General features: G+C 39.6%; 1 protein-coding gene and 1 long non-coding RNA gene across 2 annotated transcripts in view; one reads left to right on the top strand and one right to left on the bottom strand.

The window, feature by feature from the left end:
* Positions 1-1,084: 1,084 nt before the first annotated feature.
* The window catches only part of ALDH7A1 (aldehyde dehydrogenase 7 family member A1), a 37,677-nt gene continuing 21,214 nt past the window's right edge, over positions 1,085-17,547 (top strand). The window contains exons 1-8 of the mRNA XM_079144663.1: positions 1,085-1,309; positions 3,334-3,387; positions 4,173-4,238; positions 10,962-11,042; positions 11,564-11,687; positions 15,617-15,749; positions 16,521-16,565; positions 17,464-17,541. Coding sequence (XP_079000789.1) covers positions 1,118-1,309; positions 3,334-3,387; positions 4,173-4,238; positions 10,962-11,042; positions 11,564-11,687; positions 15,617-15,749; positions 16,521-16,565; positions 17,464-17,541 — 773 coding nt within the window. The 5' untranslated portion in view covers positions 1,085-1,117. The remainder of the gene's footprint in view (positions 1,310-3,333; positions 3,388-4,172; positions 4,239-10,961; positions 11,043-11,563; positions 11,688-15,616; positions 15,750-16,520; positions 16,566-17,463; positions 17,542-17,547) is intronic.
* LOC306663984 lies at positions 11,732-15,610 on the bottom strand. The gene is made up of 2 exons (XR_013764605.1): positions 14,990-15,610; positions 11,732-14,469 (listed from the first exon to the last, which is right to left on the bottom strand). It is a non-coding gene; the product is annotated as an uncharacterized lncRNA (long non-coding RNA).

The raw sequence follows: 17,547 nt of genomic DNA, 5'->3' as shown, positions 1-17,547 counted from the left end.
TTAATTCATATGAGTTTAACTTGTACTTATCAATGCATCAACAAATCAGGTTCTGGGTTTTTGAAATCCATATGGTACCCTGAGTGATGGTAAATTCACCAATTTAATGCTATTAGGGAACCAGCAGATTTTTTCAGGTCTCCTCTGTCTCCTGGCCAGCTATCTTTGAAAAACAAAGACAGCATTCACTGAGGACATCTTAAGTAGAAGTCATTTGTACCTATGCTTAATTACAACTCTATGACACATTTGACAAGTTGTTTTGAAAAGTAGAATTGGTCATGTGCAAATTTCCCCACTTTTAATAGAATTATTAAAATTAGTAAAAAGTATTAAAATTATTAAAATTAAAATTAGGTTAAAAGTGTGCCCGGTTCAGTCAGTACATTTAGAAGGCAGAAGATGTACAGGGCTGGTGGTGATGTGGCTCAGTGATAAGAGTCCCTTTCTTTGCATGCTGGCGAGGTCATGGGTTCAATCCCCAATACTGTAAAAGAAAAAGAAAAAAAGACATACAACTAAAGGTAGTTGATCAAAACCTATCTGTGTTTTTCAACAGTAAGAGAATATCGAGGCAGGATATCTAGAAGGAAATGCAATAATTTGGTATTTTCATTTATTATGAAACTTAATTTGTAATTTACCTTCTCCCCACCCAGGCTACTCCAGGGACCAGGGACGTCACCATGACTTGAGAAATGGTTAGAGATGCCAATTCTCAGGCCTCAGCCGAGACCTAGATTCAGAATGTGTACTCAACACCATGGCCAGGGTGACTAAATGCATATTGCAGTTGGCGAAGCTCCGCTCTAACCTAGCGTACTTCAGAGGCAGCATTTTGCTGTACGGAATTCCTAACACGTGCCGCGGTTCGCGGTGTCTTTCACCGGGTGGCGACCCTCCCCCACCACCTCCCTCCTCGCAGCCGGGTGGTTCCAAACTGGGGTTAAACTCCAGGCTCCGCCCGAAGAAGAAGCCTCAGAGGCGGCGGGCGACTGTGGGGGGCGTGCGGTGTGGGAGGGCTCGGGCCTGCCCAATGGCCTCTCCCCGACGCGGGGCGGGACTCTATTTCAGCCGCTCCCCAGGCTGCCCGCGCGTCACGCGTCTGGGTCTCAGTATGTGGTATTTTGCTCGCGAGCTCTGTGTGAACGCTACAAAGAACCGCAAGCTTCTAGGGCTTTGGAACAGGCCTGCTGCCTTCATGTCCACTCTGCTGATCAATCAGCCCCAGTATACTTGGCTGAAGGAGCTGGGGCTCCGCGAGGAAAACGAGGGCGTGTATAATGGAAGCTGGGGCGGCCAGGGAGAGGTATGCGGCCGCCAGCGAAATCTCTGCCGCCGGGGTTTGCTCTGGGAGGCTGGGCGGGCTCTGCCTTACCCGACTCCGCTTGGCCTTGGCCGCGGGTGTACGGGATGGGACGGTTGAAGCTACAGAGTGCCTTTACAAGTAAAACCGAAAACAAAAATGAAACAATCCTTAGATTTTAGGTCTCTGTGTGCCATGAAGAATCGAAGCCATTATGGAGCTGTTAGGGGGCTAGATGCACTCATACTTAAAGCCTTATGGCAGAGTCTTGCTTGGGTTTGGTAGTGAGAAGACGCCACACACTTTGCTGAGCAATTGATCTTAATTATGAGCTTGATTGTAGCTCTTAAAAAGTAACCTGCCCCGCAGGTAACATTCTACGGTGTAGTTTTGTGTTGTTTTTTTCTTTTTTTCCTTTTGGTACTGGGAATTGAACCCGGGGTTACTTTTACCCCAGAGCTATACCCCCAGTTCCTTTTTATTTTTGAGACAGGGTCTCACTAAGTTGCTGAGGCTGACATGGAATTGGGGTCCTCCTGCCTTAGCCTCCCAAGTGACTTGGAATTATAGGCGTACACCACCGCACCAAGTTTATGTTCTCTTTTCTGAACAATGATGAACAAGGTTTTACTCACTAAAATCGTGTAAACTTCCTTGAAGATGGGATTTTCAGTATTTCTCTATTGCGCAGTTTAACACCGTGCCTGAGAATGTTTTATAGAATGCAATGAAAAGGTAAGGTTATTATGCCCCCACTTTTGAAAGAAGTGGCCTACAAAAGGAAGCTTTTATAGGAAAACATTATGTAACACTCAATTCAGTTGACTGTTTAATAAATAACTTGCTTTGATAGAAGAAACATCTTTTTCATTTATCTGTGGTTGTAGCAGATTTAATTGTTCTCTAAATTCCATTCAGTTGGTCATTTCATTCTGTTTTTCTTGTGATATCTAATCATTAGGCTCTTCCATTAAATATTCTCTCCTGAAGGCCTTTTAATTGCACCTTGGTTTTTGTTTTCCCAATTGACCTGAGACCTCTCCAATTTGTGTGGACTTAGGCCTTTGCCATAGTTGTCTAGACTTTATCATTTCATCTTCAGAAAAGAGGGTGGGTAGAATAAGGGAGAGAAAGAATAAGTAAAACTTGGTCAGTTTGGTTCGCTAATTGAAAAAGAGTTGAAATAACTGGTTAGATGAAGACTTTTGTTTGTATATCTATTATTCAGATGGCAAGGGTGGGTTTTAGGAAAAGGTGGTTCCTAATGAAAGGCCTGATCATTGTAAAGCATCCCCCGCCCCTCTTTTGGTCCTGGGACAAGCCCAGGGTCTCACATACACTAAGCAATTGCTCTGCCACTGAACTACATCCCCAGCCCTTTTGATTGTTGAGAATCTTGTTCAGTTACCCAGGCTGACCTCTAACTTGTGATCCTCTTGTCTCAACTTCCCAAGTAGCTGGGATTACAAGTATGTGCCACCATGCCTAGCTCTAAGAGTGGTTTTGTCACAGGACAATAAGTTTCTGGATAAGGGTCGGAGGAGGGGGAATTCAACTTAGGACCAGCAGGATTCTTGGCATATGTGACAGAAAAGGCATAGAGGTTTATTTAGGAAGAAGATACACCTTCAAGGGAGAATGTAGGCTGTCTTGAGAGTGAGAAGTCCTGCCTTGGACTGGGGGTCTAACAATTATAGAAGGGGCTGAACTGAAGGTGGAACCAGGGTAGAGCTGCACAATTTTAAGCCATATTTCTTTCATTTACAAGGGCATAGGCCAAAGGCCTGTTGGTCAACATTTATAGCTGTGCTTTCTGCATCTCAATGGCTCATGGATGTTTAAGACTCAGTTATCTATCTGTCTTTATCCTGAGTCCCCATCTCATTTTAATTCTAACAGTGTAAAGGGTTCTGTTTTGGACATTGTATTTGTACCGCCCCCATATGTTCCTTCTTTGGTCTGTTCTCTTAATTTGGAAGGAGTTACGATTTCTGTAAATACTGGTCATTTTTTGGTTTTGTTTTTAGGTTATTACAACCTATTGTCCTGCTAACAATGAACCAATAGCAAGAGTCCGGCAGGTAAGTTTTTAAAATTCAAACTGCTCATAGGGAGTTTTTGCAAACTTTCTTTAGAGATAGAAGCCTATTAGGCAGTTCAAGAGCAATACGAACATACAAATGCAAAGAACAATGTGTTTCTGTTTCATTTGACATTAAAGAATGTCTGGGAGAGACTACTCTTTTGGTGGGTGTGGCGTGTCCTAGAGGAGGTGAACCTTAGAGAGGACTAAGGAGTTCCATTTAACACTGTGCTTCTGAATCTCCTGAGGGGTTTTGTTAGAATGAGGTTTCTGGTTCCTTAAGTCTGAGTTGGAGCCCAAGGTATTCATTTCTAACACAGGTCATGTGGTATGCCCAGATAAGGCCAATGGACCTTGCTTTGAAAAGCAAGGTTTTAAAGCACAGCTGGATTCCATCCTGTCTTCCTGGGTTCTGGCCAGATTTTGGAAGCTTAGACTCAATCATATAACTTAGGGAGACCCAGAGACTTCCAGCTTATATCCAAAAATGTCTTTTTTTTTTTTTTGAGAGGGGAGAGACAGGGATTGAACTCAGGGGCACTCGGCCACTGAGCCACATCCCTGCCTTATTTTATATTTTATTTAGAGACAGGGTCTCACTGAGTTGCTTAGTGCTTCACTTTTGCTGAGGCTGGCTTTGAATTCTTGATCCTTCTGCCTTAGCGTCCGGAGCTGCTGGGATTATAGGTGTGTGCCACTGTGCCTGTCATCTGTGTGTTTTTGAAGGAGGTCATCACCTCCTTTTACTGTTTCATTTCTCTTTCCCTCTAATTCTTAATGTAGGCCAGTGTGGCAGACTATGAAGAAACTGTAAAGAAAGCAAGAGAAGCTTGGAAAGTCTGGGCGGATGTAAGTATGCTTTTTGTGATTTAAAGCACAGAAGAGATCACCTCTTAATCATGATGAGATAAATATGTGATCAACAGGTCAGTGCCTCTCACTGAAACATGGGCTCCTTGAGACTGTGATGCTGAAAGTGGGGCAGTGATTTGTTTCCACTCAACTCCTGGGATAGTGCCTTTTTTGTATTTGGCATTCATTGAATAATTTTATTTTTAAAAAGTTTTTGTTTTTAAAAAAATTTGTTTTAGTTGTAGATGAACACAATACCTTTATTTATTTTTTTAATGTGGTACTGAGGATCAAACCCAGTGCCTCACATGTGCTAGTCAAGCACTCTACCACTGAGCCACAACCCCAGCCCCTGAATGAGTAATTTTAAGTGGATTAAAATTTTCTACTGATGCAGTATGAACTTGGGCTATAAATATTCTCCTCTGAAGTTATTAAGTAAGCAAGTAGAAAAAGAATGAAAGGTCTTTGTTAAAAATGCTTATTTGCTTTTCTTTGTCCCTCTTGCCAGATTGACCTGGGAAGGATGCAGTAGGCCAAGAGCCCAAGAGCAATCACAGTGTCTCTTTCTCAGGTCAAGGGACTGTAGGCAGAGTCCACCTCCCTGATCTGAGTCTCCATCAGGGGTTAAATGAGCAAATGTGAGAACCGTGACTGGTGCTGGGCTGGGCCACACTGAACCACTGGGCTGGCTCCTGAGGAGGGGAGAGTAAAGGAGAGCAGGGAAAGCTTGGGTTTATCCATTGCCCTCCTCCCTCCATCCTTAGAGTGCTTTGTCATAGTGCCCATCTTCTGAGGTTGTCCTGAGAGTTGAATACTTAAAGTGCTTATAGGAGAGCCTGGTATTTAGCAAACTCCAGTGTTATAAAACCATGTGCTGCTGAATGGGACTGCCAGGGCTTGGTGTTTTCTCTGAGTTAGTAATTGGAGTTGGGGCCATGGCAGGTAGGAGGGGACAGACTCTCCAAGAGAGCCTGGGTGGTACACACAGTTGTCCTCAGCCAAGACCATCTTTATGCAAAACGTGGAGAACATCTTTCCTCTACTTTAATTCTGGATATAAGTGGGTTGAGGGTTCTACTTTATGCAAAAAAGAATGAGTAGAAAAATGCCACTTATACAAGTTAATGGTGTCCTAAGTAAAGTTAGCCAACCTGGGTAATGTCCCAAACAGTATCATTTATTGTTTTAAAGATTACATTTTCTAGGGCTGGGGAGATAGCTCAGTCGGTAGAGTGCTTGCCTCGCAAGCACAAGGCCCTGAGTTCTAATCCCCAGCACCGCAAAAAAAAAAAAAAAAAAAAAAAAAAAAAGATTACATTTTCTTTCTCAATGTAGAAGCAATACATACTTCTTGTTGAAAAAAAAAGAGCTGAGTATGGTACACACCCAGCTACTTGGGAGCCTGAGGGAGGAAGATTCCAGGTTTGAGGCCAGCATGGGCAATTTGGCAGGACCCTATCTCAAAATTTAAAAAGGGCTGAAGATGGAGTTCAGCAGTAGAGCACTTGCTTAGCATGCAAGAGGCCCTGCATTATTAGCATTCTTTTGCTGTAACAAAATACCAGAGAAAAATCAACTTAAAAAAGGAAAATTTTGTTTTGGCTACAGTTTCAGAGATTTTGTTCCATAGTCTGCTGGCACCATTGCTTTATGTGGTGAGTGTCAGAACATAATGGTGGGGAACACATGATGGAGCAAAGCTACTCACCTTGTGGTCAAGAATTAGAGAAAGAGGTTGGGCCCAGGTTACCCTTCAAGGGCATGACTCCAGTAATCTACTTCTAACTAGGCCCTAGTCCTAAAATTTCTACCACCTCCAGCTGAGGATCCTTTGGAGGACATTTCAGATCCAACGTGTAATAAGATAATCAAATTTAGTTCCCTTAAACTCAGTCTCCTCAATACAGAGTGGCCATTTGAATTGTGTTTTGGTGCATTTTCTTCCCATTTTGCATATTTACTCCACAGTTGTGATTATTATACATACAAATATACATACATGTTGGAAAATCTTGTGACTTGTGTATCATCATATATCAGTCTAAAGTTACTGTACAATTCTTCAAGTTAATATGTATACTTTAAAAAAATTAATGCTTCATTTTTAGAGCAGTTTTAGGTTTACAGAAAGTATAGATTTCCTGTTTATCCCTTCATCTCTCCTCACAGGTTTTCCCCATTATTAATATCTTACATTATTGATGAGCCAATATTGCTATATTATTATTAACTAAAGTATATAACTTAGGGTTCATTCTGTATACATTGTTTTGAGTGCTACTGCAACTTCATTTTGTGTGTGTGTGTGTGTGTGTGTGTGTGTGTGTGTGTATGGTTTCACGAAGTTGCTCAGGCTGGCCTCAAATCTGAGATCTTTTTGCCTTAGCTTCCTGAATAGCTGGGTAGCCCTATGTGTAACTTTACATGTCTTCCCACTAGAAGCCTCTATTGTGTGTATTACCCAGGGTAAATACAAGCAGATTTGGGAGGAGAAAAAAAGAAGTTTGTGTAATCTTTTCCTGAACTGGCTTTCAAGGCTTTTTACTTTGCCCCTAGGGTGTGGGGGGTGGTTGGTATCTGATATTTTGGTGATCTTTCTTGAATATTGTGCTGTACTTTTTTGTCATTGCTATTTTCAAATTCAGGATCTCATTTGGTAGTCCACTCTGTGCCTAATGTCTCTTCTTATGCTGCTGATGGTTTTTAGACTTTCCAGTAGAGTGGGGGTGCTCGGTGACAACAGGTCACTTTCCTAGGTGATAGTGAATAGAGCCAGTTGATGATCCTGCTTGTTACAGTTAAGCAACTGAGTTCAAAGTTTAAGGTAGAAACTGAGCATTTCCTGACTGCCTTTGGGGTTCCTGCCGACAGGGCAGTGGCTTAGAGAGGTAATGGATGCCTCAAACAAGAACAGACCAGAGCTTGCTACCCTCCTGTCTGCAAGCTTCTCTCTAGGGGCTGCTTGTGCTTGGCCCTCCTCCTTTTTGAAATAAAAAAAATTTAAATTGTTTGTTCTATTTAGTTATATATGACAGCAGAATGCATTTTGATTCATTGTACACAAATGGAGTACAACTTTTCACGATGTAGAGTCACACCATTCCTGTAATCATACATGTACATAGGGTAATGATGTCTCCTCCTTTTGGCTGGCCTTGCCTATGTTAGGATAAATCACTGTTTCATTTAATTTTCTGTTTATTTGTTTGTTTGTTCATACCAGAGATTGAACCCAGGGTCATTTAACCACTGAGCCACATCCCTAACCTTTTTAATATTTTATATAGAGACAGGGTCTAGCCGAATTACTTAGGGCCTCACTAAATTGCTAAGGCTGGATTTAAACTTGTGATCCTCCTGCCTCAGCCTCCTGAGCTGCTGGGATTGCAGGTCTTTCTTTTTTGAGGCAGGGTCTCACCATGTCCTAGGTTACTCTGAAACTGTGGGCTCAAGTGACTGTCCCACTTCAGCCTCCTGAGTGCTGAGATTATAAGTATGCACCACTACTTCTGGCTTTCTCAAAGTCTTGCCTAGTCATTTCCTCAATGCTTTTAGTTCCCTACATATGGCCATATTTGATGTCCATTCTACACTGCACTTTATGTGGTGATGTGTGAAGGGATGAGGACTGTTGTTGCCTATTTGGGAGTCTCGCTAAGTTGCTCTGAATGACTGGCCTTTTTTTTTTTTTTCCCCCTCTCTCAGGGGTGCTGGGGATTGAACCCAGTGCCTTGTGCTTGCGAGGCAGGCACTCTACCAACTGAGCCATATCCGCAGCCCTCTGACTGGTCTTGAACTTGCGATCCACCTGCCTCAGCCTCCAGAATAGCTGGGATTACTTGGGAGTCATATGCCACCACTTCGGACCAGTGGAAGCATTATGAAATGCAGGTCATGTGCTAGGAAATATATAGAATCTGTGGTAATTTATTTAACATTACACGTTTTTGTTTCCTATTTACAAAAGAGTGTGTGTGTTATAAAAATGGCAAACTTTGCTGACATAAAATGGGGACAATAAAAGTCTGTTGTAATTTCCCTGCCTAGAAATTATCAGATAACAGCTTAGTGTGTAGTCCTCCAACTTGAAGTAGAAGTTTACTTACCATGTGCATCATTTTGTACTTTTTTATTATCTCGTTATGGCTCTTAAATGTTTTTCTTATAAATCAGCCTCATTCTTTTAAGAGAGAGTTCCATTTTATGGCCGTTCTATAATTAACTCATCAAGTGCTGATAGACTGATGGACATTTAGATGGCTTCTGCTTTTCTCTACTAGAAACTACACACAGTGAATATTGTGTTTATGCTTTTGCACACTTACATACAAGCTCAGTTTCCACTCAGTTTCCAGAAGTGGAACTACATAGTTAAGTGTAGGAACATTTTTTTTTTTTTTTTTGGTACTGGGGATTGAACTCAGGAGCACTCAACCACTGATCCACATCCCTGGCCCATATATATATATATATATATATACACACACACACACACACACACACACACACACACATACATACATACACATACACACACACACATGTGTGTGTGTGTGTGTGTGTATGTGCATATATATATATATATTCTACTTCTACTTCAATTTGGAGGACTATACACCAAGCTGTTATCTGATAATTTCTAGGCAGGGAAATTATAACAGACTTTTTTTTTTGCGGTACTGGGGATCAAACTCAGGGCCTTGTGCTTGCGAGGCAAGCACTCTACCAGCTGAGCTATCTCCCAAGCCCTATAACAGACATTTATTTTCCCCATTTTATGTCAGCAAAGTTTGCCATTTTTATAATACACACACTCTTTTGTAAATAGGAAACAAAAACTTGTAATGTTAAATTAGCACAGATTCTATATATTTTATATATATATATTTATTTATATATATATATATATATATATTTAGAGATGGAGTCTTGCTAAGTTGCTTAGGGCCTTGCTAAGATGCTGAGGGTGACTTCAAACTTGCAATCCTCTTGTCTCAGCCTCTGAAGCTGCTAGGATTACAGGTGTGTAATCCCACCCACGCCCAGCCTGGAACTTTTAAAAAATATTTATAGATTATCAAGTTACCTTCCAGAAAACCTGTAGTAAGACACAGTGATGCAGGAGAGAAGAAGACAGAGCAAAGAAGAGCCTGGAGCTTACAGGCTTTGTGAACTGGTACAATGATGAGGACAGATGGGGAGTGATTGGCTCCAACCCTGGGGGTGAATTCCATGGAAAAGAAGGTTCCTTTTAGTTCCTTTGGAAGCAGAGGTAGAGGAAAAGCTGGAGGAGAAGGGAGTAATGGTCCTTTTCCACAGTTCCACAAAACATATCTCAGGTTTAGTATGTGCCGACTCATCCTCTTCACCCTGCAAAACACTGGCTCCTTCCCCCAAATCATCCTTGTCTAATAGTTGCACTTCCATCTTCTTGGATTTTCAAGTCAGAGACCTGAGAGTCATCCTTAGTTCTTCTATTTTTCCTATTTCTTGAACTTGTCTTGGATCCATTCCTTTAGTGTGTCCTGTCAGTTCTACTTCTAAAATAATCTAGAGTCCACTTAGTCTCCCTTGGTATCACTGCAGTGTTAAGACCAAGTCACTGTAATCTTTTGCTCTGGCTACTATAATTTGTGTGTGTGTTACTGAGTATGGAACCCAGGTCTTCATGCTGAATTATGTGCTCAGCCCTTTTTAAAATTTTGACACAGGGTATTGCTAATTTGCCCATGCTGACCTTCAATTTAAGATCTTCCTGCTTCAGCCTTCCAAGTCACTGTGATTACAGCTATAATATGTGCACTCCTGTTCCCAGCTATAATACTGTCTCAACTGGTATCTCTGCTTCTGTTCTTTCCCCTTCAATTTATGTTCTACTTGTCAGATAGTGATATTGAAAGATAAAGGAAATCATCTTATTCTGTGCCTTAAAAACCATTAAAGATTTTTTAATTGCACCAGGAGTAAGATTCCAACTCCTTAAAAGCCTTTGCAAGTTTTAGATGCTCTGGTTTTCCAACAAGCCCCTTTTGTTTTCCATGATTCCTCTTATACGTTTTTTTCCTTTTTCTGGAAGAATCTTCCTGTGGCTAAATGTTTCCCATTCTTCTTGTTTCAGCTTCAGTTTTACCTCCTTAGATATGTTCCCTGCCAACCTTTTAGGTAGACCAGCTTGCCCACTTACCCTCCAATTTTAGTGTCTACTCTGTTTCAGTATACCCCCACCTTTGTCTTTATAGCCCTGATGACAATTTGTAATTTCTCTCTCTCTCTCTTTTTTTTTTTTTTTTTGTGAGGCAGGGTAGTACGAGGGATTGAACTGAGGGGCACTAACCATGGATCCACATCCCTGACCTTTTTAATTTTTTATTTTGAGACAGGGTCTCATTAACTCATTAAGCTGCTTAGTGCCTCACTAAGTTGCTGAGGCTGACTTTGAATTCATGATCCTTCTGCCTCAACCTCCTTGGATTACAGGCATGTGTCACCATGCCCTGCGACAATTTGTAATCTTTTCCCTTCTGTACCTCCCGGTAGATATTAGCCCCATGAATGCTTTGTATTTATTTTAGCCACCATGTTTAGCCATATCACAGTATTGATGTAATCAAAAAAGTCTTTGGTGTGATTGACTTTGTTCTACAATGTACAACTAGCACTGTTATAGACATGAATTTACCTTTTGGGTCACACACTAAAATTCTATTGTTTTCTTAGATTCCTGCTCCAAAGCGAGGAGAAATAGTAAGACAGATTGGTGATGCCTTGCGGGAGAAGATCCAAGTACTGGGGAACCTGGTAATTTTTTTGCAGTATATTCATAATCCTTGGAATGTAGAATAAAGCTGTTATGCATGTTTTTTTTTGGGGGGGGAGTACTTGGGTTTGAACTCGGGGCACTCAGCCACTGAGCCACATCCTCAGCCCTTTTTTGTATTTTATTTAATGACAGGTCTCACTGAGTTGCTTAGTGCCTCACTGTTGCTGAGACTGGCTTTGAACTCGAGATCCTCTTATCTCAGTCTCCCGAGCTCTAGGATTACAGGAGTGTGCCACTGTGCCCGGCTGTCATGCATTTTTGATATAAAATTGTGATTTTTGAGTTTATACGTTTCAAAAATCCTTTCTATAGAGGAAAGATTAATGAGATGGACAGGAAAATTAAAGAAAATTCTCTAGTTTTAAAATTCTACAGGAAAAAGGAACAGACTTTCCTCAGTTTGTTACTATCACAAAATAGACACTAAATGCCTACTACAATTTAATGTTTAAAGCTTGAATTCTGTTGGAAAAATTCTACTTGGCTTTTTAATTTTTAGGTGTCTTTGGAGATGGGGAAAATCCTAGTGGAAGGTGTGGGAGAAGTTCAAGAGTACGTGGATATTTGTGATTATGCTGTTGGCTTGTCACGCATGATCGGGGGACCCATCTTGCCTTCTGAAAGTAAGCCATGACATCAGTTAAACTGAGTTCTGTACTCTGATAGAGAGAGCTCTAGAAAGTGCTCTGGATGGGAATTATTTGCACCAAAGGAATTGCAAGTGGAATGTAAATATGTGAATATGTCTTCAATCTTTCTAAGCAATGTACATTAAAGCAGGTGAAAACATGAGATCCAGAACACCCCAACCTGATCTGCCTCATGCGGGGAATTGAACCTGGGCCTCACACAAGGTGGGTGCTAGGCAGGTGTCTACCATTGAGCTACATCCCCATCCCATTTTGTTTTGTTTTAAAGCTAAAACCCAGTGTGGTGGAGTACATGAATGGGATACTCTTAACACGTCTAGAAAACAATTTGTAAATATACCCAGAGTCTTAAAGTCAGTTTTTAAGAGTGTAACTGTTTAGTCACAGCAGCAAAATGGCTGATAAAATGATCTGACCAGCACAATTATGGAGGAGGAAGGATTTATTTGAGGGCTCATGGTTTCAGAGATCTTAGTCCATTGAAGGCTGACTCCATTCCTTGGGGCTCGAGGTGAGGAAGAACATCGTGGTGGAAAAGCATGGCAGAGTGAAACAGCTTGCTTCATCAGGAAGCAGAGAGGGAGAGAGACAGACTCCACTCTCCAGATACAAAATATATAACCCATAGCCAATCCCCAATTCACACCATCTCCAGCCACACCCTACTATTTTAGCAACTCCCATTAGAGATTAATTCACGGATTGGGTTAAGACTCTTACAACCCCATTATTTCTCCTCTGAACCTTCCTGTCTCACATGTGATCTTTTGGGTACCTCACATACAAACCGTAACAATAACTAAATGTAAAACGTGACAAAGATTTATGTATAAAGGTGTTCAGCAGGTCACTGTGGTGTGTGCTTGTAATAACCTAATGACTTGGAAGGCTGAGGCAGGAGGATTTCAAGTTCAAAGCCAGCCTTGGCAACTTGGCAAGGCTCTAAGAAACTTAGCAAGATCCTGTCTCAAAAGAAAAAATAAAAAAGAACTGGGAATGTAGCTCAGTGGGTAAGCACCCTTGGGTTCAATCCCTGGTACAAAAAATAATAAATAATAAAAAGGACTTGGAATGTAGGTTACTGGTAAAGTGACTCTAGGTTCAATCCCCAGTACCAAAAAAAATAAAGTGTTCATTATAGATCTCAATAAAATACATTATAAATGACTTAAATTCCTAATCCCAAGGAAAACATTGAATTAATTTTGGTGAACTATTAGCATGTCCTCAAAATGTTTATGAAGAGTGTCTTTTATTGAAATGCATTTATTGAACACTTTTATTGAAAGATTGCATTTACTTATTTATAATATTTAATTTTTTTAATTTGTTCTTTTTATACATGACAGTAGAATGTATTTTCACATATTATACATATATGGAGTATAACTTCCCATTCTTGTGGTTGTACATGATATGGAGTTACACTTGTCATGAATTCATATGTAAACATAGGAGAGTTGTGTCCGATTCATTCTACTGTCTTTTCTGTTCCCCTCTCCTTTCCCTTCATTCCCTTTGTCTAATCCAAAGTAATTCTGTTCTCTCCTCCCCTCCCCACTTATTGCATGTTAGCATCTGCATATCAAAGACTTTGGTTTTTTTGGGGATTGATTTATTTCACTTAGCATGATATTCTACAGTTCCATCCATTTAACAGCAAATTCTCTTTATGGCTGATCAATATTCCATTGTGTATACATACCACATTTTCTTTATCCATTTATCTGTTGAAGGGCACCTACGCCAGTTTCATAGCTTGGTTATTGTGAATTGAGCTGCTATGAACATTGATGTAACTGTGTCACTCTAGTATGCTGATTTGAAGTCCTTTGGGTATATGTTGAGTAGTGGAATAGCTGGATCAAATGGTAGTTGTATATACTTATAATTTTCAATTTAATTTTTTTCAAGATGTGATATGAAGAGCAGAAAATTAGAAAAGGGTAAAGGATGAAAAGTTTCCCTCTATCCCTTTCAGGCTATTCTATAACAACCCACAGAAAAGTGAACATTTCTGATTTCTTGTGTATCTTTTTTAGAGCTTTTGTTCACATATAGGTAAATACATATTGTTGTTGTTTTTAAAAACAGCAAATTATTCATTCTGTTCTCTATTTTTTTCCTATCTCATACATCTTGGAAATTATTTCATGTATATGGTAAGAAGCTTCCTTCATTTTTTGGTGACTATTTTGTTTTAAGGTTACTATAATTTAGCCAGTTCTCAAATGGTGGATATTTAGGGTAGAATTTAATCTTTTCTATTACAAACTATGGGGCAACCTTGTACTTCTACAGTGTTGAACTGATGAGGATGAGGGCTACATTGGTAATGTTTGCAGGGCTGATGAACCAAAACAGGTAACTGTGCATTTGCTTTGACAGTACATGGGATTGAGATATGCTCAAAGGGTACTTAGTAGTGATATCTGTGTGGTGGAATTATTGGGGTGTTATTATCTTCTGTTTTTCTGTATTTTCTAAAATTTTCATGATGGGTATTATACTACATTTATAATCAAGAAAAAGTTTTTTTTTTTTTTTTACAATAAGATTTATTTATTTTTTTTTACAGTAAGATTTATTTTTTTAATGTTGGACAAATTCCCTACTTGCAGAAGTTTAAGCCATTTTTATTTTATTATTATTTTTTGGTACTGGAGATTGAACCCAGGGGCACCACTGAGCTATATCCCCAACCCATTTCACTTTTTATTTTGAGATAGGGTCTTTCTAAGTTGCTGATGCTGGCCTTGTACTTGGTTGCCAGGATTACAGGATTACAGATGTGGGCCATCATTCCTGGCTAGAAAAGCCTTTTTTTTTTTTGGGTGCTGGGGATTGAACCCAGGGCCTTGTGCTTACAAGGCAAGCACTCTACCAACTGAGCTATCTCCCCAGCCCCTAGAAAAGCCTTTTTTTAAGTGACTTGTTCATGACCTTAATTAAATATACAAAAGCAATTCTTATTATCAAAGATTAAGTTTATGTCATTGAACACTTACAAGAAGTTCCTCCAGTTATAAAAGTTAGTACACTGTCAATTTGGGGAAGTATACATGTGTAAGCAAGTAACTTCTTTGATCTGTGATTGCTATGGTGTCTGCCTCACCAATTATGATCTTTTTCAGTCACATATAATTTTTTTTGTTGGTGGTGGTACTACGGATTGAACCCAGGGTCTCTACCACAAAGCTACATTTCCAGTCATCCCCCTGACTTTTTAAATTTTGTGACAGAATCTTGCTGAGTTACCCAGGCTGCCCTCAAACTTCTTACCCTCCTGCTGCAGCCCCCTGAGTAGCTGGGGTCAGAGGTGTGTACCTTTGTGCCCCAGCCTAAAAATTGTATTTAATATATAAGTATTTCTATTTGTAGTTTTAATTATCCTGTAGTGAATTTAAGTCTTTTGTAACTTAGTCTTTCAATATTAGTCTATAAATGATCTACCTGTTGTAAATATGAAGAAGATTGATGCCCACTTCAATTGGCAACATAAAAAAGCCTAAAAAGGCACAGATCCTATATTCTGGTCATGTTCTGTCTTTCGTGATCACATCTCTTAGGGTACCTCCTACCACCTCTCTGAAATTTCCTTGTCTCCAGGTAGGATCGATAACTGCCATGATGTATGCACTTCCTGTGAGATTCAGAGGCACAGTGAGCAGCCTTATGGTTTGTAAGGGATAGTTTAGTGATAAACACTTCTGTTTTATATTAAGAGTGTATCTGTATCCCACACTGTGTAAAGTGATCCACTGCAAGACATCTGGAATTTCCCCTGGTCTGGCATATGTACTTTTGTTCTGAAAATGAAAGACTTCAGACATTATTCTTATTAATTCATATGTGTTAAATTAATGTGCCTTGAGCATGTTCTGTGCCTTCCCCCATCTCAGGACCTGGCCATGCACTCATTGAACAGTGGAATCCTGTAGGCTTGGTTGGAATCATCACTGCATTTAATTTCCCTGTGGCAGTGTATGGCTGGAATAATGCCATCGCAATGATCGCTGGGAATGTCTGCCTTTGGTAAGACCTGCTCACTTCCCTCCCCAGCAGTAAGAAAGTGATAAAAGTAGTCATTTTTATGAACTATTAAAACCATTTTAAATACATTGAAGTGTTTTCTATACTTACTGTTGTTATGTGTGCTAGTCAGGAAGCGCTGATCTTTAATTATTCCATATTTTGCCATTAGTGATGCGACTTAGTTTTTTGATACAGCATGGTCCCCCTTTTTTTCCCACCTTCATTTCTACCCCAAGTGCGTGTACCGTAATTCAATTCTGATGCTAACTACCCAGAGTTAGTGTTAGTCTCTACAGGTTAAGAATTCAGTCCTCAGCAGAATTGCCAGTGCTTCAGATGTGACCTCAAATGCCACCCTCAATTGAATATGCTCAGATCTATCTATAAAACAAACCATAGTTGGAAGGAATAATGATTTGGCACCATGTCACCAAAGAAACCCACACTTTAAGTCCAAATAGCTAGTTGTGTAGGTGATCCATTTCCATTTCATTTGGTTCCCATAATTGGCAGAGGTTAGTGCAACAGAGACTAATCAGGCAGGCTCAGAGTCAAGTGGTGCCATTGCTATGTTCATACAAGTTTTGTGGATCCTTAGGTCCCAGAGATGCCACTTGAAGAATCGGTTTTTATTTCACTTACTAGACTCATTTTTGTAGAATTGGACAGTGCTTTTTCAAAGACTTTTGCTTCTGCTTGATAATGAAAGGTATTTATGGTTTCCTTAAAATTAAATTTCTTTCTCTTCTTTTTTTTTATTACCATGTCAAGGAAGGGGGCTCCAACAACTTCCCTCATTAGTGTTGCTGTCACAAAGTAAGTGAATGTGGCCTTTTTCCTGGGTATGGCATAATCTAGAAAGGATGATTAAAAGATCCTGAGTTTTTAATCTGATGTCAAAATGTCATATTAAGCATGGAATTTAGATAACCTTTTTCTCCTTTGGTTGCAATAACATTTTTGTATTATTTTGTAGTTTACACAGCTCTTTCAGAATCATGTCGTTTATATCTTTGGAAACATGCCAGATATTGATATAGGTGTTGAACTCTTCTGGACATTTTTTTTAATCACTTAAAAAATTAAAAACATCTTCAGTGGAGGAGAAATAGCTTGGTAATTTAAGAGCTATATTTGATAACTGTTCAACAAATTAATAATTCTGTGTATAGGTTTCTACTCAGATAATTTTCTTTTTCTTAATAGACTGCTAAAAAAAAGAACTGATTATATTAATCCACTGATTTACCCAACACTGTTTAAAAGGAAACTCGTATTTTAGTTAAAAAATTATTAGCATTTTATTCATTATTGAGAGCTTGTCAGCTCTGATGAGGTCATAAAATGGTTCTATAAATTTATCAATCTGGAATATAATAGATTGGATATTTTCCTGTGTAGGGCTGTGATGTGCCCTTTGGCAGAAAATACTTAATGATTATTTGAAATACTTGAGCAGTGCTTTATGTCTTCTCTTTATGTTTGATGTTTTTTTTTCCTTCTTAAGATTATATTAGAAATAGAGAAAAAAGGTGTTCTGCCTGTAAGTATTTGGAAACCTTATTTCTAATATGTGAAGAGAAATTCAGGTCTGAATGTTTAAAAGGTGGGAGAGAAACTTGAAAAAGGAGAGTGAAATGGTTGGAATACATTCCTAGTTTTTAAAAAATGTCTTAAATTATTATCTATCTTAATAATAGCTCTTCCTTTCTAGGATAATAGCCAAGGTTCTGGAGGACAACAAGCTGCCTGGTGCAATTTGTTCCTTGACTTGCGGTGGAGCAGATATCGGGTGGGT

The sequence above is a fragment of the Sciurus vulgaris genome (assembly GCF_902686455.1).
Source record: "Sciurus vulgaris genome assembly, chromosome: 6".
Taxonomy (NCBI): domain Eukaryota; kingdom Metazoa; phylum Chordata; class Mammalia; order Rodentia; family Sciuridae; genus Sciurus; species Sciurus vulgaris.
Note: the sequence above shows the minus strand (reverse complement) of the source record. Positions and strands in the feature narration are given on the sequence as shown.